Genomic DNA, 25,865 nt, shown 5'->3' on the forward strand with positions numbered 1-25,865 from the left:
GGATTATATCCACTGAATATTATGTTGACATAATACATGTGTTTTATTCTTATATTTAAGGCAAAAAGCACATATTGCAAGATATTTATGAGGTGAAAAAAAGACACTTGGGTTTCCAGAATTAAGTGCTTGAATTGTATCGTTGAGGTATTGCAAGTTGTTGTATCATAGATGATTATATTTTGTTTATTAAAGGATGATGATATAAATTAATGATCAGGGTATAATTGTCAGATGTTAAATGTATTCTGTTTGGAATATATGACATTCTTAACACTGCTTTTTTCAGGCATGGTCACAAAGACACGTGGAGATGGAGGAATACAAGTACATAGTGTGATACTGACACCTGCAGGAGAAATGTGGGTGTTTATAGCATTGGACAGGCTAGCATGCCTGACCTGTCCATGATCAGGACAGACACTGTGGTGCAGTGGCTGCGGTGTACTGGGGTGAAACAGGTTCAAGTCCTTTCCTAGCCATGGAAGCTTACTAGATGACTTTGGATCAGTCACCCATCCCCAACCCAACCCCTGGGAGGTATTTGTGGGAAATATGTGCTCTGCACACCTACTTGAAGAAAAGGCAGAGATACATAAATATTCAGGCATAAGCCGTACAGTGAGCTTGTGTTTTAAGGTCTAGGGTTTTGGGCAAACAGTAGTTAAAGAGGTCATATCCACTAGGGAAATACAACCTTATAGTATTTATACAGGAACCTCTAACATTCTCCAACAGTGAGCTTTCATATCAATACAATTGCATATACTGGAAATGATCTGTTAATTTGGGATTAGGTTTATATTCAATAGGTTGCTTGTTTGTTGTGAAAGGGCCTGCTTACAGCTCCACCTCCCTTTCTGAGGCCCATGGGGTGTGGACAAGGTGGTTGGCTTCTTCAGTTTATGCAGCTCTTTTCCCCACAGAGGTACAGGGTGCTCCCACCCTCCTGGCCTTTTATAAAAAGGTTTTATTTCATCCTGCTTTTGGTCCAGAGAGCCACTTTGGTGTAGTGGTTAAGGCATCAGGATAAAAACTGGGAGTCTGTGAGTTCTAGTCCTGCCTTAGGCACAAAGCCAGCTGTGTGACCCTGGACCAGTCGCTCTCTCTCAGCCCTAGGAAGAAGAAGGCAAAGGCAAACCACTTCTGAAATCTTGCCAAGCAAACCACAGGAACTTGTCCAGGCAGTTGCCAGGAGTCAACACTGACTCAAAGGCACACACACACACACTTTGGTCCAAACTGAAGAAGGACGCCATGATGTGGTTTTTTCCCCCCCAACAATTTTTCCCCATTAATTGCTTGTTTTAACTGTACTGCTGCTGTTTTATTGTTTGCTGCCCAGAATCCTCTAGGAATGGGACACTAAAATGATGCAAGATGAATAAATCATTTATGATTTAATAATGTGGCAACCAGCATCATTACTGTAGTCTTCTCCAAACTAACCAGAACTGGGAGGGGAGAAAAAATTTGGCTTGGGGATGGTAGATTGGGGAGGTGTTTAAGGGGCAAAAGGGCTAATCCTTTAATACCCCAACTTGCTCCATAAATCAGGCACATGTTGGATCTTAGTTCTGTCCATTTTTGGTATGCAGCCCTTGACATGTCAGAAAAGAGAACCAGTGTGTTATAGTGGTTAAGGTGTTGAACTAAGGCTTGGGAGACCCAAGTTTAAGTCCACTGACAGCACTGAAACTAATTGGATGATTTTTGGCCAATCATTTTCTCTCAGTATAACCTACCTTACAGTTCTGTTATTGTGGGGAAAAATTGGGGTGCATGTTAAGTACACTGCCTTGACCTTCTAAAGGAAAGTCAGGTTATAAATCTAACAAATAAATAAAATTCCATGGCCGGTCTAGAGCTGATGGATGAACCAAACTGTTATCTGAGTGAAGTGGAAGTCTTTCATAAACCCACTATGACCTTCTTCTTGTGCATGAATGGTCCATTTTGGTTGACTATATGGGGAAAAATAGAGAAAAGAACCTTGCTACTACTGTAAAGCAATCTTCTCCAACTAGTGTTTTTCAAATATGTTAGAACCATACCTCCCCAGAATTTTCAACCATCATGAGAGGCACCAAATTGAAAAATGTTGAGGAAAAGTTCTGTCATTTGCTTTCTTCTCCATCCCATGTATTTCATTCCTCAGTCATCCCTAGTAGATGCCTGCCTTTGTGTAATCTACAAGGAATGTCATTCTATGGGCATTTCCATGCTCCCACTGCAATCAAAGCTGCTAATTTTGCAATGCTGAAGACAAGGAGCGAAAATCACTGCCCCATCCCCAAATCGGGCAAGTCCTGTAGTAATATGAAGTCCCTCATTCCATTTTATGGAAAAGTGAAATAAAATTAATTGCTTGTATGTTTCTACCATCCATATTTGCTTGTATGTTTCTACTGTTCTTATTTGTCTGCATTTGTCTGAAAGTTTTGTTGGAAGGGATTTGAGGGGTGCCACAAAGCATCAAGACCTGCAAAGACAGCTGAAGCCCAAGGGTAGGAGGGAAGTGAAACAGGAGTTCCTGCAAATGGGTAGCTCCTACAATCTCTCCAGAGTTACTTTTTTAAATGGCTAGTTTTACTGTGATTTTGAATATGCTGCTGCTGAGCCAGAAATAAATGGTCACAGCTCTTCAATACAGTCAATACTGCAGCATCTCGGAGGTCCTGAGCTGCTTTTGAACTGAATTTACATGGAACTGCCCTATTTCCTTGACAGCTAAACCATTGGTGAGTTTTTCTTAACTGAGTTTTCCTCACTGATCTGGGAACTATTTCCCCTGACAGATTTCATATTTCATTGCTTCAGTTTCATTCATTCCGTTTCTCCACAAATTTTCCAGCTGCAAAGAAATGTTAAACATTGAGCATATTTACCAGTCAAAATCCAAGTGGCAAAATATTTCAGCATACCTCTCAAAACATTCCTGAACCTTCTTTCATTTCACAAATTCAACTGTTTCTTTCTCAGGATTCTTTGGCTTCAGAAAGATGCAGCAGTTTTTGAAAAAGTCAAATGCTTTTTCAAAATTTGCTGGCAGATTATTTACATTATGTTATAATTAACATAATGTTCAAATGCTAAACTGTATTCTTTCACTACTGTATATGCATCACTTTCTTGCTTTTAGGATGCTCCAGTTTCCTGATAAAAATTACACAATGTATTTTCTAGAAGGAGCATCTTTTTTATTGAACAAAGATGTAGATTATATAGTACATAGACCAGTTTCTGTTACTCCTATACACCCAGATGCGTTCATATTTTCTTTTGCATTTTATCTTCTGAAAGTATTATCTTTCACTATCTGTATTTTTTGTTTGCTGTTGAAATTCTTTAAATGCCTCTGAAGCACATTTTGCAACTTCAGCAAATATTTTAGAACTTCTACACTTACAGTTGATCTCTTTGTATTTTCTTCTGGCCAATTCTTTATCTCACTTTTAAACACTTGACCCAAAGTGTCCAAAATAAATAAGTTATTAGGAGCACTTCTTTTTCATAGCCCACTGAAGTGCAAGCTTCAAAATTCTTTTCCTTATTCCCTTCTCTTTGAATGTCTTCAATTAATAGGGAAATCAATGTTTTTGTGTCATCCCCATGTTCCTTTTTGTGTCTTCTCAGCAGCATGCTTTGCACATCTTGCTGAAGTTTGTCTCTTTCTAGGCCGATGTCATAAAGCAAGTCCTCTTTCAGCAATCAGCGTTATCTTATTTTTAGTCAACTTAAATATTTACTTAAATTCTTCAAGGCACTATTCAGGAATCAGTGAGTGACTGATACGGCCTTTATACAGTCCATGTTCTTGCACTTCAGTTTGTATTACAGAATAATGTTGAAACTATTTCCCATCCTGTCATCCAAGCTTTTGGTATGCCTCATAGGCCTTATACTTACACCTTTTCCTTCAGTACTTATTCTGAAGGATTAGCATTGTATTACAGAGGTAGTGGATTCTCTAACATAAGAATTTGACAATGCTAGAAAGGAAATCACACTTGCTCACTTGCAACATTGAGACCTTTCAGTGTGTTCTTGACTATATTCTCAATGTCCTATTGATCTTTTTTTTCATAATCATAAATGAATAGAAATCTTCAGGAAGTTCCTACTGATCTACCATACATCTTATTTGAGGTTTTCCTCAAAAGCCCTTTGTTCTTTCAAAGTTAGTTTTTGTTCCAGAGCAATACTTTTCAGGCTGTATACTTTCTGCAAGATTCTGCAATTGCATCCAATTCAAGATTATGACCAAAGGATTTTTGTATATAATGCCATTGTCTGCAGTAGTAGATTGGATAGCATGCTATCCAATGTAGTAAGTAAACATTTTCTTGCTCATCAGAGTCATCCACAAGAATCAATAATGGCCAATAATCAAACTTGTTTGATGTCCCATACATAATTAGGGTGGTCAGCTGTGTTCCAATTTCAGCAAAATCAAGAATTTTATTTTTTAGAACAGTGCATCTGTTGCACCCCCAGTTCCCAGACAGCATGCAGGCTAAAGCAGTGCTGCCACAGCCTGGATGATGATACAGGTTGATAATTTTTGTGAAGCCTGAGATCCTGATTCAATCCGATGTTCAAGGTTTCATATGCATCCCATTTAATAAAAGGTGAGTTATAATTTTCAGATAAGAAATAAAAATTCCACCAACATACCTTCCCACCGTGATAAAAATGCTCTTCTTGGTTTTATTTTTAAATTCAGAAAAGATTCCTTTATTCTTTATAACTTCTTTACGCTCACTTGTTGAAGAATTTTCAGAGCAGTCATGGAGACTTCTTCTTTTGCAGGGAGAACTGTAGAAGAAAACCCTTTTGATAGTAAAAGCCACAGAGGTGTTTGAATGACTGATTTTAATTTTTGGATAGTACCATTCACCATCAGTGGGCTCAAGTTGGATATGCACCTGTTTGTTAATCTATCTGCCTCAATAAATCTGGCTTGCAAGAGATCTTTCCAGCTCTGGTATTTCTGTGTCCCAATACAAATACATAGTGTATCATCTAGTTCTTCCCCAAAGCAATATCAGCTTGTGAAATCAACAACAACAACAACACATCTGTCAGATCAGTTCTGCCATTGCAGAAAATCCAGCTTGACTTCTGAGATTTGGTGTGTGGTTTTTTTTATTTCACAAACTGACTTTCCAGTTTTCTGATATTGCTTTGGGAAATGAACATATGCAACTCTAGTTTCTCTGACACTGCTTTCAGACTCTGGATCAAACTGCAGAACAGCAAATAAAATTTATTTTCTACAAGAAGGCCACATGCTGTGTATAAATTGAATGGCATTTGTGACTAAAATACTGTATATCAGTCGTAATGTGAGTGATCTAGCAAATCTTTGTTGCCTGCGAGAAGGCTCGATTTGTAACCTTCACAATCTTTCTTCCTCCTTTTCTCTCCAGCTTTTTAAGCTTTATTTCTTCAGCTTCTTTTTTGTCCTTTGTTAATTTCTGGAGTTTGGATATAAATATGTATATTCTGTTTTAAACATATGGATGCTTCTCATGAAGCTTCATCCCTTATGAATAAGCATTGCTCCCATGTTTCAGTCTGTAGATATATGTGTTCGTAAGAAAATACTTAGATAGACAACTAGAATATTTTGGAACTATGTCAACTTCAGTAATAAATGTTTCTGAGGCAAGACTGCTTTGCTGTAACACTTCCACAAATCTATGTTTCCTAATGCAATCTTTTGCAACAATGACAAAATTTCCAAAATACTGCTTTATTGTTGTGTCAAAATAGTTAACGGATTTCTGTTTATTTTGGACTTTCATTCCAACAATTTCCCCATAAGGATTATCCCATATAACTAAGTGAATAGTAGCATTAGTATGAGAGGTCATGCATACTGCAGCAAATCTGAAAAACACAGTACAAAATGTAATTTCAAATTCTTTTCTGTGGAATTTGCTGTATTTGTTAAGAGTTTAAACTCATGGACTGGATCAATGAGATTCAGTGGCCCTGTTTCAGTAATATGAAGAATAATATGCAGAATGCTGCTGTATATAAAAATGGCTGTGGAAAACTTGACAAAAGGATGAGATTGACATGTTTGTTTGGTTTCCTGATGAAGCATGGTTCTTTGGGAGTCTTGAATAGGTTGTGAGAGTTCCATGCTTTCAGGTCTTACCAATCCTTCTGGTTTATAGGCATCAGCTAATTCTCCTATGCTACTTTCTTTAATCTCTCTTCCATTTTTGTTTCTGCTGGAGTATTTGAAATAAGGAAGCCCTGTGCTGGATGCTTGTCCACAAATCTTGGTAGGGCCTTCACCAGGATTGTCATTTAATGCATGCATTATTTGAATTGCTGGACCATGAGTTATCCCCATTGCTATGAGATCTTGCTTTGACAAGATCTTCAAAACAGAGCCTGTTATATCTTGATGGAAAATGTCACCATATTCTCCTTGTGTTTAAGTACATTGGTTAGCCATAGTTTGACATGCTCTTTTGTCCAGCCCTCACTGTGTTTAGGCAGATGTAGCTGATCCCTTCTCTTAGCTCTTTAAAGAAAAGTGGAAAAATTAAAAATTATCAAATAAAGCACAGAGAAATATACAGTGATCGACATACATTGTATGTTAATGTATAATACCAAAAATCAACCTAAAGAGTTTCATGAGAAATTGATGGATAAATAGAGTCCAGTATATTGTTAAAAATATACTTCAACTCTTTAAAGAGAAAAATATCTATCTTTGAGCTATCCCTTCAAGTGTTTATGAGTTAATTGCAATATTACTGCCAGTTGCCATATAACTTTGTATCATTTTTTAATCATATATTCATTCGGATCTTTCCAAGAAGCAGTTACAGGTAGTCCTCACTTAACTCCATCACTAAGCGATGTGGTTGTTAAGTGAGTGCCCCACTTAACAATGGCAGTTCTGGCAGTCCCTGTTGCCATTGTTAAGCAAATCCCACTGGTTGTTAGGCGAGGACCCATCCCAATCCAAGCCATTCCTTGGCTCCCAGCCCCAAGCCTCCGTTCTTCCAAGGTAAGGGACTGCCTCCTGTTCAGCTCCCTCCACCTGCCTATCTCCTTCCCCATCTCTGCCCTTTTGGCCACCCTGCACAGTGATACTCCTTGGTAGTGGAGGTGGTGGCAGTGACAGCAGTGGCAGCAATGCTGGGGCTGAAGTAGAGGCCTGGGGCCTTCAGCAGTCTCAGCCGCCACCCCCACCCCCTACTTCATCACCAGGAAGTGCTGGGTCCTAAATGCTTGAAGGGCCAACTCCTCCAAGTGGAACAAACTTCAGTATCCAGTACACTCATCTCAGATGGGAATATTATGGGAGGATGGGGGGCGGGCAGTGTTTTTCAGTGATGGCTCCCGTCTTATGGAACAGACTTCCACCTGAGATTAGATCGATGGCTCTCCTGGCAGTTTCAAAAGGCAGCTAAGACTGAGCTATTCCTAAGGGCCTTTAGAAGGTGAGATTATAACATTCAGAATCTTTATAATACTTTTATAAACACAACAGATTGTTCTGTGTTACATGCCTAAGATGTTCTCTAATGGTAAAGCTGATACAATCATACAAACAGCATTTGTCTAATCTTGGGAATAATATCGAAGTTCATTTTCATCATAAATTGCTTACCTAAATTATTTTGCAAGCTCTGCCCAGCGCTGGGTATATGGATACATTCTCTTCAGTCAGAAAAACTCTGCAGATATCTGTTCTTGTTTCTAAGCAAAGGATAAGCTACTCTGAAACAGGTGTATGGAACAGTACAGTTTTTTATTTTTTAATCCCTAATTCATTGTCATAAGACTGGTTACAAGATGGATCATTTTTGTTGCATGGCACACTGTCTTCTTTTAAGAAGAAACCGAATATATTGTACTGATTGAAAATCATACATATTCACTAGATCGATGTATGGTATTCATTACTTTTGAAAGCTGCTACTATTAGATACTGTTCTCTTTAAAACCAACCAACCCACATGTCCTAATACCATTTAACTCTGAATCAGTTTGTCAATTATTGCCAAATCTCATTTACATTATCTTGTTAATTTAATGTTGAAGGGTGGCAACCAGATTTTTAAAGTAAATAAAATCAAACACTGACATTTTAGGCCGATATGAAATATTAATCATTTCCCTTGTTGAAACACACATAGACACATATATTGTATTCCTCATCTGAATAAAGGTTCAGCTATTCAAGAAATACCATGTTATTCCCTGGGACACTCTATGGAAGCGAATGTTGAGCTTTAAAGAAGCAGGAAGAGTATTATGCCTTTGAACATTGGAGTTGGAGAAGACTCCTGAGAATACTGTGAACAGCCAAGAAAAGAAACTGATGGATCATCAAAAAAAAAATCAACCCAGAGTTCTCACTCAAGGCACAAATGACCAGGCTCAAATTATCCTATTTTTGGACATGTTACTCAAAGACCCAGCTCTCTGGAAAAGGCTCTAATGCTGGGAAACGTGGACGGAAAGAGAAGAAGAGGATGATCAGCAGCTACATGGCTGGACTCAGTTACAGTGGTGATGAGTGCACCATTGGGAAACTTGAAAGGATAGGTTAGGGATAGATCGTCATGGAAAAGATCTATCTACGTGGTCCCTAGGCATTGAAAATGACTTGATGACACATAATCAATTTAAGAAATATTCCTCAAATCCTTTAAAGCTGAAATAAATTCCCAGAACGACTAGTCAGATTTAATTTTAAAAAAATCATACAGGCTCTAAAACCCTTATCAGCATATTGTAACAATTCCATTAAACATATTAAACAAATTATAGGGCGCCACTGATGGACAAAAGAATAGTTGCAAAATGTTTTTACTTAATGGAGGAAGGACATAGAAATTGCTCAGTTCATCTGGATTGCCAGGGAAAAATCTGTGAACTAGGGAGGTAAAAGAAATCTCTATTCTCTGAGAACAGATTTGCAAGATCCAGCAAAGCAGATTGCTGAGACAGGCAGCAATGCCAAATAGAATTCACTAACATTTGTCTTTCTCCTCTCACAAATCTGCACATAACAAACAGATTCTTGCATAAAATGTTCTGTATGTTAGAGAAAATTACAAATAAAAACAGGGCAGATTTTATTTTTAAAAAAATATGAATAAAAAAATGAAATTGACTAGCATACTGCCATATAGACAAAGGCCAGATTTATACTAAACTGCATGCATTCCTATTCAGCACCATGACCCAACCAATTTTACATTTGAGAAAAAAGGGACATAGTCTTGTTATGAACTAGGGGTAGTTTTCAAGGCACATCCCTCCTCTTTCCTAATGTCTAGAGTCCTGACCAACCTAATCGTCTCTCATCCAGCATGTTATGGTGTGGTGCCTGTGACTAGGCTCTGCTGTGTTAGGTCTCCTAGAGGCATACTTTGCCTCCTTGATAGGAATGTAATGTCACAAGCCTGGATGGGCCATGCTGAACACAGACGTTTTGTGGCCAGAAATCACCCCTTGTATAATATGTTGAATCAAGCCTTGGTTTTATCTGTATCCAGCTTCTGAAGCAGCTGGTTCTAGTCATATACTTTCCAGCTGTTGGACTTCTGACAGGTCCTTTCAGCTAGTGCAATAGACTCGCAATCTCATCGCACTCTGAGCTTCTCTTGAAAAGTGTATTGCGAAGGTGGCTTGGCTAAAGGGCTTATCAGCTGCAAACACTCTACCTTTACTTCCTCAGTGCCCTGAAAAGTCACTCCCCAGTTCACTGACTTTAAGGGGAGAAGGAAACCAAGGCCCAGCCAGTTGTATTTTCATTGCTTTATTAGAAGCCAGCAGGCAAGCAGTCCCAAATAAGAGAAAGGTAAAATCAATTCAACTCAACTCAAAGGGCATATATTCAATTTCCCCCAGTTTTATAACAATTTTGTTTAGCAGATTTTTAACATGAGTTGCAGGCATTAGTTGAATGGCCAGTTCATTCCTTCATTCGTTCATTCATTCAATTTGTATGGCTGCCCATCTCAAACACTGATTCTGGGTAAGTGCTAAGAGAGTCCCTGAGCTTTTGGAAAGCTGTGCTGCCTTTGGAAAGCTGCGTTGTCTTCGGGAAGCCTTTGGAAGTCTTTCTGAAGACAGCACAGCTTTCCAAAGGTTGCACTGCTTTCAGAAAGCTGTGCTGTCTTTCCAAAGACTTTCCAAAGATAGCACAGTTTTATGAAGGCTGCGCAGCTTTCTGAAGGCTGAGGGAGCCAGATGTAGGACATTTTCACCAGAGAAGCTGGGTTCAAAAAGGAGACAGCAAAGGTAGCAAGGTGCTTCTGCTTCAGCTGTGGTGGCTGGGTGCAAGGCAGGGTGCAGGGCGGCCAAAAGGGCAGAGATGGGGGGAGAGAGGTGGGTGGGGGGCCGTTGGAGGCTTGGTCACTCCCAGCCTCAAGCCTCAGCAAGGTAAGCCTGGAATGGCTTGGATTTGTGTGGGTCCTCAGCTAATGACCGGCAAAATTTGCTTAATGATGGCAAGAGGGATTGCCCGGATTACTGTTGCTAAGCAATGCGGGCATGTGACATCTAGCTTTATGACATTGCTTAGTGACTGAAATTCTGGTTCCGGCTGTGATCGTTAAATCGAGGACTACCTGTAAACCCAATTTATGCATAAATATTTTATGCCACCTCATAGATGGAGGACAGTACATTAAACTAGCTGTTTGAAAGCATGCTCTGACTTGAGGGCCAGACAGCACAATGGTGACCCTCAAGGCTTGTTACCTGAGATACTGCTAACATTAAAGCCAACTGTAACTAAGGCAACACATTCCAAGACTGAAAAGTCACCCAATAAAAGGCTTGACTGATATTAGTTTTGCAAGCTGTTAATTGTAGCCCAATGTTAAACAGTATACAGGTGGTCCATGTTGAATGACCACTCATTCAGTGACCATTCAAAGTTATGACAGTGCTGAATGATGGGTATTTACGACAAGTCCTTGTAGTTGCGGCCGACGCAGCATCCCCCCAGACGTGTGATTGCAGTTTGGGCATTTGGCAGCTGGCTCTCAGTTACGTTGCAGCATCCCATGGTCATGTGATCACCATTTGCAATCTTTGCTGCCAATTTCCGACAAGCAAAGTCAATGGGGAAGCTGGCAGAAGGTCACAAATGGTGACCACATGACCTCAGGATACTGCGTCTATGCACGATTCGCCTAACAACGGCAGCTGGGACTGCTGAAACTGTCGTCGGAAGTTGGTGCAGTCATGTGACAGTGCACCTTAGGACTGTGTTGCTTAGTGATGGAGTTCCCAGTCCCAATTACTGTCAGTAAGTGAGGACTACCTGTAAACATGAAAAATGATTGAGAGAGAAATCTCTTCAGATATAAAAAGTCTGTATCTGGCTGTCTTCAGGTACAGAAAGTCTATAACTCTCGGACTTCTCAGGAAGGCTTTGGCCATGCTCACTGGGAATTCTGAGCATTACAGGCCCAACATGACTGGTAGAGATCAGGTTGAGGGATAGGAAAGAATGTATGAATGACCATTTCTGGAAACAGAAATACTAATGTTTGCTAAGAAATATTGTTCCGGTTTTGTCTCTTTGATGTTACTAGGACAAACTTTCTATTTGCTGAAGTCTTTCAGCACTACAACATGACCTGTCATGTCATGAATGAATTACTGACTTTAAAAATTGTACAGTATTGTTTAAATCACTGCATACCTTTGTGGGGATTGGCTTTTTGGAATTTCCTTCTTCATTCATGTACTCAGTGTCACTTATAAGAAGGAGAAATTCAGAAGTCTGTATTTTGTACTTTTTATGATACAATATGAATGAACAAAATGAAATTTCTATGCTCTTCAGGGTGAGTTTCACCTTCTTTCAAGAGTGCTATCTAGGTTCTCCTAATTTGGTAAAGTAATCTTCTGTAAACTCTTGTAAGTGAGAATCTGTAGATGCAATTCATTTTTTTGTTAGACTTTTCCTTGAGAAGTTGGAGACATAGTGCTTCCTGCTATTTTCACCACTAGAACAACCCTGTAAAGGCTGGCCTGAGAGTGGGTGATTGGACCACAATCACCCAAGAAGCTTCTGGGGCTGAGGCTGGGCTAGAACCTGGGTGCCTCTCTTTTTCCTCTGGCACCTTAACCACTATGTCACACAGGCTGTGATGATTTATCATTTATTTATTTATTACAATTATATGGCTGCCCATCTCACACAAAGTGACTCTGGGCAGTGTACAACAATTGAATAAAACAGCAATAGATAAAAACCCATCATTATAAAAGGATAAAAAGTGATTATTAAAATAAGAATATTATTTTAAAAAATTAAAATATACACTGATGTGGTGCTAGATGTCACATCATACCCCAGTGCTAGTTGAGTCATGATACTTCAGAATTATTTCAGCAAAAGTAGCAGAATAAATTGAAAGGGAAGTCATCAACATGGATGACAAAAAAGCTAGCTGCAAGAATAATGTGTTGGATGTAAATATGTTATAGTATTTATTGTCAGTGTGCCTCCTGGTCAGTATCTGTATTCGTACCTGTCAAGAATGTCACATTAATTCTTTCCAGATGGATAACTATGTTAATCTATTGCAGCAAAATCATTGAAGAGTTTTGTGACATCTGAAAATCTAATCAATTTATTTTGAAATAAGAGTTTGTAAAGAGTTACCCTACTAGATCAAAGTGCTTAATCACCAAAGCAAAAATAATCAATATACACTGTCACTGTTGCATATTGATAGGATTTTACTTTTTGTATTCAAAATTTTATCAAATGGATTACATAAATTCATAACTGAGCAAATGAACAAACTATATACATATTCAATCCATTATCTTAACAATGATATATATATAAAAACTAAGATACTGTTGGGTTTGTTTAACTTTTATTATATATCGCAATACAGACAAGTATAATTAATTCTGAATACTCTATTAATGAAGGGGCTTCCACATTTTACTGTTTTTTCACTCTTTAATAATCAGAATGTTCATTTGTTATCCAATAACCATGTAAAATATATATAGTCTCAACTGAAGAGAATATAATCTATAGATATTATTGTATTGGGACAAATACTTTGACTTTGGAAGGGAATTCTATTTTTGATACATATCAAGTAAAATGGATCTAATCAAGTAAAATGGATCTAATCATAATAAACTATATCAAAATGATCTTCTTCCAATCATGCTCAAGATGGCACTAGGGTTAGAAGTAGGCGATATGAGGCTACATAACAGCTTCCCTATTCTACTCAGGTTGTCTTCTGATAGATGTGGACGCCATAACAAGCCATTCTGTAAATGGTCAAGTTCTCCATTAAGGCTGGCATTTTGTGAGAGTTCCCATGATGTGCTTTCATGATTGCAAATGCTACCCCCAGTGCTAAAAAATTGAGATCTAAAATTCTAGAGCCAGGGTGCTGGAGTAGGATGTGCGCAAACATATATGCCCAAAGGTTTTTGAAAGTTAACCGAAAGCCCCATCTCTTTAAACTTGACAATAGAAAATACAACTGTGACTTCGTCTTTATTTATTGGGCAGGCCTGAAATGAAGGTGAATGTTGGCAGAAAAAAAATAATCAAAATACAATTGTTCTAAGACAGCTGTATGGAAAAGTAATTTTTAAGGGAAGTTGAGAGTTTCAAAGTAAACAAATGAATAAAAGCCAATCAGATGTTTGGAACTCAGATCCATTGTGTTCATTTAGGGCCCAGACAGACTTGAGATTACTAATACAATTAACAACCGTGAATTTAATTAAATAGCCCCTCCTCCCCTGCCCCCCCTGGCTGATTAGACTTTTAGATAGCTGGAATTGAGGGAAGTTAGAGAATAATGATCATAATTACTCTCCCCCTCACACTTCATGTTGACACTAGTCACTGCTGCAAGTACTGTATTTCATACACCATGCACTAAATGCCTACATATAGAAAAGTATATTATTTACAGTGTGAAGTGTATCAGCTGGAGTGCTGGACATTATTTCAATTGCAGATATACTCTTAGTTTGTGCTGGTGTTTTTAAAAAAGCAGATATTCATTAACAAAAAAAATACTGCATTTAGTAAATTGCTGACATACTGCTGTTTCTCCTTTTTAGGCAGTGTAGGCTGATATAAAATAATAAGACACATTAATTGCATTAAAAAAAATAACAAAATTGCCAATCTCTTTAGGCAAAGATGGGCAATAATCCCAAATTCTAGAATAAAATAATAGGACAACATATAATGCTTCAACATTTGGCTCCAACTGTTAGAGTGGTAACTTTTATAACCAGTAATCATAAGCTATTTCCATTAGAAATGTGAAAATGTTTTGCTTCTTAAATCTGAGGTGGCATTTTTATTATATGTGAGAACTTGAGGTTTTCCCTGCTGGCAATTGTTGGTTCTACTTTTGGAAACGGATATAATAGTTTTGCTTCCATTTTTCTTTTCATGTTCCACTAGAAGAAAAAAGAGTGTTATTTAGTCATAGCCCTAAGGGCATAAGAGATTATTGCCTTCCTTTTCTAACTCAGGAACCTATCTGTATGTATAATAAGCAATAACAAGTGACATCTGCAGTAGTTCCAGGCACTGTGTAATTCTGCATAATCACATATAATGTTGCAGAGCTTGCTGAAGATTTTCAGGGCTGAAATCTCATAACACTATCAAATCTCACAAGATTTTTGGCAATGTTACTCTGAGATCTTCTGTAATTTTGTGTGAGAATGCATGACCACACACAAAAATGATGATGTGTAAACAGTGTTGGCAATTTATTGAGATCTATGCACTTTTTTTTAAAGTATTATTTTACATTTATATGGTTAAGGTGCTGGGCTAGAGACCAGGAGACTGAGAGTTCTAGTCCCACCTTAGGCATGAAAGCTGGCTGGGTGACCTTGAGCCAGTCCCTCTCTCTCAGCCCAACTCACCTCACAGGGCTGTTGTTGTGGGGAAAAGAGGAGGAGGAAGGAGTATTAAGTATGTTCGCCGCCTCACGTTATTTACAAAGATAATAAAGGCGGGAAATAAAATAAAATAAAATAAAATAAAATAAAATAAAATAAAATAAAATAAAATAAATATTAAATTTGAGGGATCCATGGACTTCATCTGCTGTTCCATAACCCAGTCTAAATCAGACAATAACCTTCCTGAACAGCAGTATTACAAAACATTTTTGTGATGATCAGACTTCAGGCTTATATGTCCTACTCTGATTTTGGTTAGAATCCAAAAGAAAAATCAACTAGAGTTTGATACAAAATACTTACACTTATAATGGTTAACACACCAATTTAAATCATAGTTGGTTGAACTACTGTTGAATGAGATGAAGTGGCCTCACACATAATACCAAACCATAAACCATGTTTTACAACCACACAGCTTGGGTGGTTATCATGAGAACCAAACAAAATACATTATGGTTTAGGTGATGTATAAATACAGTCTGGGTTTCTGAGTTCAGAATTATTTTATTCCAAGGCTATGGATGTGCTATGAATACCAGAGCTGTTTAACACCAAAAACTATTCTTAGTTATCTCCAAGCTTTCTTTACTTCCCTAATATAATTGAGCTAGGCAGCAAGTTCCAATGAATTCAGTGCAATTCCTTATTAGGAAACATGCATAGGGATTGTACTGTAAATCTCAAAGAACTGTGTGTGTTTTGGGGAGAACTTGCAGGCCATTTAATTCATTCCCTGTTTGACACAGGAAATACAGAATTAGAGCATCTCTAAGATGGGACAGTCTACTCCTTCTTCTGGGTAAACCTTTGTCATTGCTAAATTATTCAGCTGAACACTATCCTCTTTTTACTTAAACCCGCTATATTTAATTCCTCCCTTTCACTTTCTCTTCTATGTGGCAGTCCTTACGATGTTTAAAGAATACTATCTTGTCTTTCCTATAGGGAAAGGTGAAGGAAAAAGAAGAGGGCTTCCAGCAGCAAGGTAGATGGACTTAATTACAGATGTAATGGGTGCACTGTTGGAAGACCTGTAGGGCCAGGTTGGGGACAGATTATCCTGGAGAAGGTCTATCTATGTGGTTACTTAGACCCAATATTGACTTGATGGTAGACCAGGGTTTCTCAACCAGGGTTCCGTGGAGCCCCAGGGTTCCACAAGAGGTCACTAGGGGTTCTCTGGGAGATCATGATTTATTTAAAAAATTATTTCAGATTCAGGCAACTTCACATGAAAGAGGTAAGTTTCATTCTTTATTGTTAGTTAACACTGTAAATGCATTTATATAGGCCTACACACGAAATGAATATAATAATTTTATAACTTCTGGCCTACATTTGAGCCTGAATGTGCAGGGGTTCCCCAAGGACTGAAAAATATTTCAAGGGTTCCTCCAGGGTCAAAAAGTTCAGAAAGGCTGTGGTATTCTTCCTCCAGGATTAATTAATTAATCAATCATGTCTCCCCTACCTTTTTCCCCTCTAACCCTAACCCTAACTGTAAAATAAAATAACTTCCTTAATATATTAGATTTATGCAACTTACTCTTGATGTTCCTGATTTTGTTCAGGAATATGTCGAACAACTTCATAAACCGTGCCATTAAAATCTTGACCTTGCCCAACATCAGAGCCAGAAACAGACCGACTTGATACCTGAAAGAAGCAGATTACAATTTTATTTAAATAAATAAGCAAGACCAGAGTAGAAGCCTATAGTATAGCCAATGTGGAACAGTGGTAAAAGTGTTGGACTAGGACTGAGGAGACCACTTCTCACTCCATGAATCTCAATGAGTAGCTTTAGGTCAGTCTCCTTTCCCAGCCTAACATAGCTAACAAGATTGTTGCTATGAAGATAAATTGGGAGAGGCATAGAAATTACAGGTAGTCCTCACTTAACAATGGTAATTAGGACTGGAATTTCCATTGCAAAGCAATGGGTTGTAAAGTGCCACATCATGTGACCATGCCGCTTAGTGATGGCAGTTCCAGCAATCCCCAGATACCAAAGTTAAGTGGGGACCATACAAGTCGTTAGGTAAGGACCTCACATGACTGCAATTTTTGACTTCCTGCCAGTGTTCCCATTGACTTTGCTTGTGGGAAGCTGGCAGGGAAGGTTGTAAACTGTGATCACATGACTGCGGGACACTGTGATGATCAGAAATCCGGGCTGGTTGCTGAGCACCCAGACTGTGATCTCATGACCATAGCGTGCTGTGATGGCTGGAACTTCAGGGACCAGTCATACTTGTTCAGCACTGTCACAAGTTTGAATGGTCGTTGAACAAGTGGTCTTTAACCAGGGACCCACCTGTACTGTGATCTTGCAGGAGGAAAAATTGAATGTAAAAGTGGAAAATAAAGTAAGCTTTCAAAACATGAATTTATAGGAATTCTACTTAGGAACCTTTAAACTATCTATTTTACAATCCTGTTTTACAGATAGCACTGACACTTCAAATATCTGTATTTCATTATGCAAACACTTACCCTTGAAATTCCTGCAGAATCTGGAATTGCAACAAATTCATATATTCCAAAATCATCCACTGCATTTTCATGTCCTAAAAATGCAGGTGTTTAAATAAATAAATAAATAAATAAATAAATAAATAAATAAATAAATAAATAACATGAATTGTGATCAACTGTACTATATTACACTTCAGCTTCAGTCCCACTGGAATATTAAGAAAAAGATGAATGCTGGAATATTTGAGTGAGAGAAGTGTGAAGATAGAATGGAACAGAGATGGAAATTGTGCAAATAATGTTCCAAGTGGTACCTTTTAAGAAAACAGAAGTCCAGGGAAGAGGACAGCTATTCCACTGGCATAGAGTAAATACAGTATGTAAAAGTGAAGTAAATTCATTTTTATTTGTCCTTAAATACAAATTTTGTTCCAAGTTAGATGAAGCACGTAGAAATCTCATAATCTATTTCCAGTTTTTTGAAAGAAAAAGCAATGGCTGACTTCTTAGTATGATGCTAAAGAAGGAAATACATTTCTTCCAATAAAGTAACAGTAGCTTCAACTGTGGGCAGTTTAATACATTGGAAAAAATAGGTACAAAAAGTTTAACCTGCTTTCTTCAGAGCTGTAGCCTTAACTCAGTTTGCCCCCCCCCCAATTGAGGTGATTTTAAGAGGAAAAACAGAAGCCCTGGAACTGGAATTTCCCCCTCATATCTTAGAGTTGCTTTTCTGTGAGATGGGTGGCTATACATATCTGATTGATAAATAAATAAATATCTATAGGGTTTGTGTGTGTGTGTGCGCACGTGCGCATATGCATGTCCATGTGCCTGCACTCACCTTCCTTGGTGTCTTTCAAGTTGCATGACTCATCTATTTGGCATTTTAATTTAAAAAAATGGGAATCAGGCATGCTGCAAAATAAAGCACCACTCTCCAGCATATTCTTAATTCCAAGCATCTCTCTCTTCCAAGAAGCCTTTTTTTAAAAAAAAAATTATGAATGGCTGCAATCCAGACCTTTATTCCAAAGTTATCTTGTTCATCTGCCCCACCTCCTCCCAAAAGGACAAAGGTAAGAAAATTTACAAAGAGCATCCAGCTGGAGGTGGGATACTAGATAGGGAAGCAAGTACTGTTCTGGCAAATGGGTGCTTTGTAATAGAGTTTGCCTGGCCATTTTGCCACTGGGCAGTCATTTCTACAAGTTATGTTGCAGGGTGACCACTCCTAATGTACCCAACAATCCAGTCTCTCTCTCTCTCTCTTATAAGTTTATGGTGGATTTATCTCCATTTTATGCTTGTATTACCTGAAATGGTTTGTGCTTTTCGGTAATCTGCTTCAGGCCTAGAGAGATTTTAAAAATTGAAATATTTTAATTCCATGTAGAACCAGTATGTAGCAGGAGATTTTTTTTAAAAAGAAAAGGTAATGTAGAGTTCATACAAAAAAATAATTTAGTTTTCTACCTGGTCTTCAATTTCTGCTGTATAACTGTAAAAAAATAAAAAAATAAAAATCATTTTTCAAAAGGTGTAATTTATAGAAACTCTGAAGGTAATGGGTCTGGGTCTTCATTTAACATACCTTTATGTGGCTGAAATCGTTTCCATAATGTTAAAATGCATATTGATACTATCAAAAATAAGGAAATTCCAGTTATTATTGCTAGAGGTGACAAATATTTTCCTTTCTGAGCCAGCTGGTCCAGTCCTATAATAGAGAAGACAGAAATTAATCTTTAATTTACAATTGCTAATTGTGAAATAATTCTGGGTAGGTATACAGTATAATATTCACATAAAATTGCTTTGAAATCAGAATATCAGATGCAAAAAATGCTTCTCAAGTTTGGTTTAGCTGACCCTGGAACATCTAATGTTTTTGTCTCTTGCTGATGAGACGAACCCAGAATATTAATACATTCCTTCATTTAGATTAAGCACAGAGGGTTTCTATGGCATCTTTTCCAATGTTGGACATTCAGATATTGCTGGATTACATGTTCTATCATCTCCAGTAAAAACAACCAATGCCAACTATTGATAGGAGTTGTTCTCCAACATTAGGAACTCAAATGCTGGGAAAGCTAGGGTGCCTGTTATATTATGATGGTGGAAACAAATCCACATATTCTGTGAAGATGGACATGGAGGGACGATGTTTTGGGGACAACCGATACCTAATACAGTAGTTATTCTGGTTTTAGTAGGTGTTACAAAATATTAAATCAAATTTCTTTGTTACATTCTTCGATCAGTCATGGCACTGTTTCTCAACATTTATATTACCAACAATTAACATGCCTTCTCTTTCTTCCTTTCTCTTTTTTTTTCATGAAAGCAAAGCATAATGGGATATTTGATTAACTGATTCTGGACAAAACAATAATTAAGTAAGGGTTCCTTTACACTTGGCATCTGCACCAATCCAGCATTAGGACTCCATTGCTCCATTCCCACATCATCATCCATCTTGGGCAGCTGAACTAAATTTCTTCTGCTTTGGTTGCTGCGTTGGGGTTGCATGTAAAGCTGATCCCTTCATCTAAACAAGCACTGTTTTGTATTTTAGTACTCATGTTTCTGTATTCTATTTTATCTTACATTATTGTATCTCACTCTTTTATCTTTTATTTATCTTATTATATTTTAATTCATCTTGCTTCATTTTACCTTATTTTATTCTGTTTTATTGCGACTGATACCCATTGTTTCTTGATATGGTCAGCTGATGGATTAATAAAATTATACTTGATACTTGAGTATTGGACAGGAATAGCAAGGGATGAAAGAAATAGAGGTGGTTCTTTCTGCCGCCAGGTCCCATCTAGGGGAGCATAAGAATTGCCTTACACTAAATATTGCCTTAAATGACTACTTACCTGTGAGTTTCAGAAAAGGAATTTTCTCCTGCACCCCTCCATAGAAGTGACAAAGAATATGTATGGAAAGAAAATATTTAGTTGCTCCTTCTGCTTGGACAGGAAAACCACTTTATTTACCCATTTATTTACGATTTCTGGTAATCGTTATTTTCAAAAAGCCTTTTGTCCTCATTTTTCCAGATAAAATTGTTAAAGGGTGATTTATTCTATGGTCTCATTAACAGCATTTGCTGTGCTTGCAGTTGGCCATTAGGGGAGGCTCAAACTTCATCCCTACTTCTAACAGCTTGGAGACCAAAGAAAATTCCCTAATAGCTTTTAAAATCTGTAGGAAGGGAGAAACAAGTACTGAAACATTGTTAGAAAACTAGACATAGCCTATGTAGGCAGCCATGGTTTGGCCATGAAGAAGATAATGCAAGATGGAGAAGGGATTACGTATGAAAGAAATGGTAAAAGAGCTCCATAGGATATAATCTAATACATAAGCAGAGACTCTGATCATGCAATAGTCTTCACACACAAGCTGCCTGCATTATACTGTGATTTTCTTTTTCTTTTATAGGTATATGTGCCTTCCTCATATGGAATGTTTGAACTCGAGTCAATATAAAGATCAACACTCAAATATTTCAAATTTGACAACTTCACATTAAAGAGGTAAGTTTCATTCTTTTCGTTTAAGAACACTGTTAATGCATATATACAGGCCTACACGTGAAACGAATACAATAATTTTGTAACTTCTGGCCTATATTTGAGCCTGAATGTGCAGGAGTTTCCTGAGGCCTGAAAAATATTTCAAGGGTTCCTCCAGTGTCAAAAAGTTGAGAAAGGCTGGGCTAGAAACTGGGAGACTGAGAGTTCTAGTCCCGCCTTAGGCATGAAAGCCGGCTGGGTGACCTTGGGCCAGTCACTCTCTTTCAGCCCAACTCACCTCACAGGGTTGTTGTTGTGGGGAAAATAGGAGGAGGAAGTAGTATTAAGTATGCTCGCCCTTGAGTTATTTATAAAATTAATAAAGGCAGGACAAAAATAAAATAAATAAATAAATAAATTAGTCACTCTGGTTTCTACCATTAACTAGTAGAGCCAGTTAGGGCTTTTTCCCCCTGCCATTGCTTTGTTAAAAACAGTGTTCCTTTTGGCAATTCAATACTGATAGAATTGTTAGCTTTGTGCCACCCGCGTCTTAGATAGGCAGTGTGCTTTTCAAATGTCACATGCAAGTTTGTTTTTGTTTATTAACTGCAACATATTTCCTTCAAGGAAATCAAGGAAATACTTTATTTATCAAATTTGTCACCGCCCATCTTCTCCGAGCGGAGGAACTCTGGGTGGTTTACAATATAAATAAATATATAATAAAGTTTCAATATAAGACACACTATAAAACAATTTCACAGAGCTACCAAATATAATAAAATCCAGATGGCTATGGTCTCATTTCATCATTGTATAGGACGGGTACTTCAAGGCACTAGCCAGCCCCAAGTATGACTGTTCTGTTAATGGTTTTCCTACTAACAGATTAAGGTGCTATTGTATCTAATCATTTTGGCCGGGTGCAGAGGTTGAATTCAACTGCTCTCTTTTCGAATGTTAATTATTGCACCTGGGGGGAGGAACCTGCCCGGACTTGTTTCAGTTCCTTTTTCCCTTGTCTGCCGGCATGAGCTAAGTCCTTTAAATATGTTTTGCTTTTGTTTTTGCTTTCTGTAAATAAATTATTTTTATAGATATGCCTGGTGTGTGTGACTTTTCTGATCTCTCCTGGGCTAAAGGCTTTCCCAGCAATCTGCCAACATGTTCTCCTCCCTGCCCCAAGCCTGGTGGCAGAGCCAGGTCTTCAACTTCCTCCGGAAGGCTAGGAGCGATGGGGCTAATCTCACCTCCCGGGGCAAGATGTTCCAGTAGGTGGGTGCTACTGCAGAGAAGGCCCGCCTCCTGGACCCCACCAGATGGAATTCCCTTATCGTCGGGGTCCGTAGCATGCGGGTGGGGTGGGCTGATGAAACAGGGAAGAGGCAGTCCCTTAGGTAAATATACATAGTTCTCCAATCTCTTTTACTTTATCCATGCCAGAGCACTGCAGCTGGGTTTTGACTATATTTTTTGTGAAGCTGCCTACTGTGGTTTGTAAACTGTTGTTTAGTGGGATACATAAATGCAGCCAGTTGCAGCTTGTTAATAAATCATGTTTAAGCAAAGCGTGGTTTTAGCATGATGTATGAACCAGGTATGTGTGATAAATTAAGTTGAAAGAAAGTGACTGCCCTAAAATGATCCAGTGAGCTTCATGGCTGAAAGGAAGTTCTAACTCAGATTTTCTAATCCAATATTCTGATTCCTACATTACACTTGCCTGGCATATTGCTATTGTGATTTATGAACCACAGGTCATAGCTTTCCATACTGTTGCAAACCTTGCCACTTATGGTTTATTCAATAAACCATGGCTGTTGCATGAACCTAAGTAAAGGTAAAGGTTTCCCTTGACATAAAGTCCAGTCATGTCCGACTCTAGGGGGCGGTGCTCATCTCCGTTTCTAAGCCTTAGAGCCGGCGTTGTCCCTAGGGACACTTCCGGGTCATGTGGCCAGCATGACTCACGGAACGCCGTTACCTTCCTGCCGAAGCGGTACCAATTAATCTACTCACATTTGCATGTTTTCGAACTGCTTGGTGCGCAGGAGCTGGGACTAGCAACGGGAGCTCACCCCGCCGCGCGGTTTCGAACCTAGCCATGATTTTATTTTCTTTTATTTTATTTGCATGAACCTAGCCACTGATTTTCTTTAGTTTGTTTGTGCAGTAATTCTTTTAAAATAATAAAATTTAAAATATTACAAAACCTCTTAGAGAAGGAAGGAGAAAAGTTAATGCTACTGCAGCTGCTGACTAATCATCTGCTGTGTCACAGACGGATCTGGTTTTTCCTGGAGAAGAATAAATAAGTCTGGTGACAACATGGTGAAAGTGCTTTCATAATACAGCAACTGATCTTTTGGTGTTTTGCATCCAAGAGTTAGTTTGTGGTGTCTGTTATATACGTATTTTCTTCATGAGAGAACATTCTGCTTGGTGTCAGAATAAATTATATTTGTCTCCTAAAATGCCTGTCTTCAGTTAAACATATTTAATCCCCTATCTTAGTAAGTGCAAATATGAAAAAGGTAAGCTGTAGCCATGGCTTCACAAATTTGCTTATTTCACAGACAATGCATCTGTATGCTGAAGATAAAGTCCAGTGCTTCCAGTTTTGGTACTGCTAATCAAGTTTAGCAACTTTTTCACAATTCTGCCGAAGCTTCCAGAAATGAATAAGCAATTTGTTTATAGATATGATTTTCATACTAATTCAGTGGGGTGGAAAGGAAAAAATTAAGTATAGGTGCCAGATTAGCAAAGACAGCTAATCTATTCAAATAAGAAACAGAGATCCTAATTTATCACTTCGGGTGTCACCAGACAGGTGTTTATCTCATGCCCCTCTAAACATTTGTACACATTTGCATGCTTTATGGCATGCAGGAAAAAATGGTACTCCTGCCTTACCCTTTATAAATAGCTGTCAGTTTGGAGGGGAAAAAAGAACTTCAGAAAGGGAAGTGATGCAGAGTTCACTTTTTTCTCTCTGTATTGAGAAAAAGCAAGTAGACAGAGATAGTTGTTTTCATACTGGTGATACCTCACCCCAAACCAGCAGATAACCTCACCCAGCAGATTCATATAAATGTTGAAAAGGCAGTGAGAGAGAGTAGACCCCTGTGGCACCCCACAAAGGAGGGGCCTAGGAACTGATCTCTTCCCACACCCCCAACCAACACTAACTGGAAATTTCTGATTGATGTTACTGACATCTTTTTCCTATAGAGAGAGGGAGAATGCAGTAAAGAATCAGCTGTGTTTGATTGACTTGTTATTAACAAATAGGCAAGCCTTAGTCAAGGAAGTGGAAATAGGAGGAACATTAGTGGCAAGTAACCATATTAAACTAGAGTTTTTGGTTATAAGAAATGCTAAAGTTGGACTTTGTTCAATGAATATCTCTGATACCAGAAATGGATGTTTTAAACTCAGAGCGGTTAAAAGTAGGATAACATGGTAAAAGAAGCTAATAGGAAAATGAGCTCAGGTGGGTAGAAATCCCTGAAAGAGAACGAGAGGTGGAGAATATTTGAGAACAGATGCCAAACAAACATTTTTAAAAATTCTAATAGTGTGTGGAGTTTGACAGTGAGATTGGAGAAACAGTTGGCTTTCCTTCACTGATTTTGTTCAAGAGCTTAGGTAACCCTCTGCTGAGGATGTTTTAGGGTTTCTGCACTGAGCAAGGGTTGGACTTAATGGGACAAGCAGCACCTTCTAACTCAATGAATCTATGAGGAGGAAAGGAAACTGCAGCACTGGACAGAACAACAGTACATATATCTGTTTTGCTTTTGCCCTTGCAGATGCTCAGTCAGTTTTTGAACATCTGAATCCATTCAAGAGTTCCACAGATGAGATAATAGTGGATATAGAACATAGAAGAATGGAATGGTGTATAATGGCACTCTCTACATCCCACACATTCTATTCTTCCCCTCAAGTCCTATCAAGGGCACTAAGATTTGAGGGAGGAGAGCCAGGAAAGAATAGGGGCATCGCTTGTTCTTTTGAGTATGTGAACAGGATTAATTATTCCATTTTTCCTCTAATTCTATGTTTATAGCCCAATATTTGGGTGTGTGTGTGTGCACGCCCCTTTGAGTCAGTTTTTTTTGACTCCTGGCAACTGCCTGGACAAGTCCCTGCAGTTTTCTTGGAAAGATTTCAGAAGTGGCTTGCCCTTGCCTTCTTCCTATGGCTGAGTGTGTGTGCTTGGCCCAAGGTCACCCAGCTGGCTTTGTGCCTAAGGTGGGACTAGAACGCATGGTCTCCCAGTTTCTAGCTTGATGCCTTAACCACTACACCAAATTGGCTCTTTCTATAGCCCAATTCCAGAATTACTTTCCCTGTATCAGTCTCTCTCTCTCTCTCTCTTTTGCAATATGTAATCAGACCTATGGTTGATTCAAATACATACACTGATTCAGAGGATTTTAAATATTAATATACAACTGAGACCAGAGGTCTTTCTTTTGGGACTGATGGACAAACAATTGGAAAAAAAATAATGGAACTCTGTTTTTGTGTATGATAACTGCAGTGAGATTATTGCATGCACAAAGATGGAAAGATTCAGCAATACCTATGGTGGAGGAATAGTTGGTGAAGTTGATAGAACTTGCTGAAATGGCTAAATTGACTTCTTTAATCAGAGAAAAGATGATATCTATGTTTATTGCTGACTGAAAACCCCTTATGGACTTTTTGTGTAAAACAGAAAAAAATGAACTTATGATTTATGGTTTTGATGATAAGACAGGATAGATTGTGGAAAGAAGACAGTCATGATGTAACTTCAGAGAAAGATTAATTTATAAGTGTACTTATAACTGCTATAAAGAAGATTGGAAGCCA

At 38.3% G+C, this 25,865-nt stretch overlaps 2 protein-coding genes across 4 annotated transcripts in view; both read right to left on the reverse strand.

Moving 5' to 3' along the window:
* The window catches only part of HEPACAM2 (HEPACAM family member 2), a 268,902-nt gene that overhangs the window by 223,710 nt on the left and 19,327 nt on the right, over positions 1-25,865 (reverse strand). The window contains exons 5-10 of one of the 3 annotated variants that reach the window (XR_010067941.1): positions 19,058-19,183; positions 18,940-18,964; positions 18,780-18,817; positions 17,482-17,555; positions 16,532-16,641; positions 13,603-14,466 (exon numbers count right to left, since the gene is read on the reverse strand). Coding sequence is in view for 2 of the 3 variants with exons in the window: in XM_063303632.1 (XP_063159702.1) it covers positions 14,457-14,466; positions 16,532-16,641; positions 17,482-17,555; positions 18,780-18,817; positions 18,940-18,964; positions 19,058-19,183 (383 nt within the window). In the remaining variant the exon portion in view is untranslated. Of the gene's footprint in view, positions 1-13,263; positions 14,467-16,527; positions 16,642-17,481; positions 17,556-18,779; positions 18,818-18,939; positions 18,965-19,057; positions 19,184-25,865 lie in introns of those variants that run through there. The other 2 variants (XM_063303632.1, XM_063303633.1) reach the window with 2 other exon arrangements.
* SAMD9L (sterile alpha motif domain containing 9 like) lies at positions 5,403-11,742 on the reverse strand. Its single transcript, XM_063302024.1, is given in 4 exon segments — positions 5,403-5,917; positions 5,920-6,444; positions 6,447-6,544; positions 11,705-11,742. Coding segments are annotated over 4 exon segments (1,029 nt in total). The 3' UTR covers positions 5,403-5,549.

This window comes from Candoia aspera, chromosome 4, assembly GCF_035149785.1.
Source record: "Candoia aspera isolate rCanAsp1 chromosome 4, rCanAsp1.hap2, whole genome shotgun sequence".
In the NCBI taxonomy this organism is placed as follows: domain Eukaryota; kingdom Metazoa; phylum Chordata; class Lepidosauria; order Squamata; family Boidae; genus Candoia; species Candoia aspera.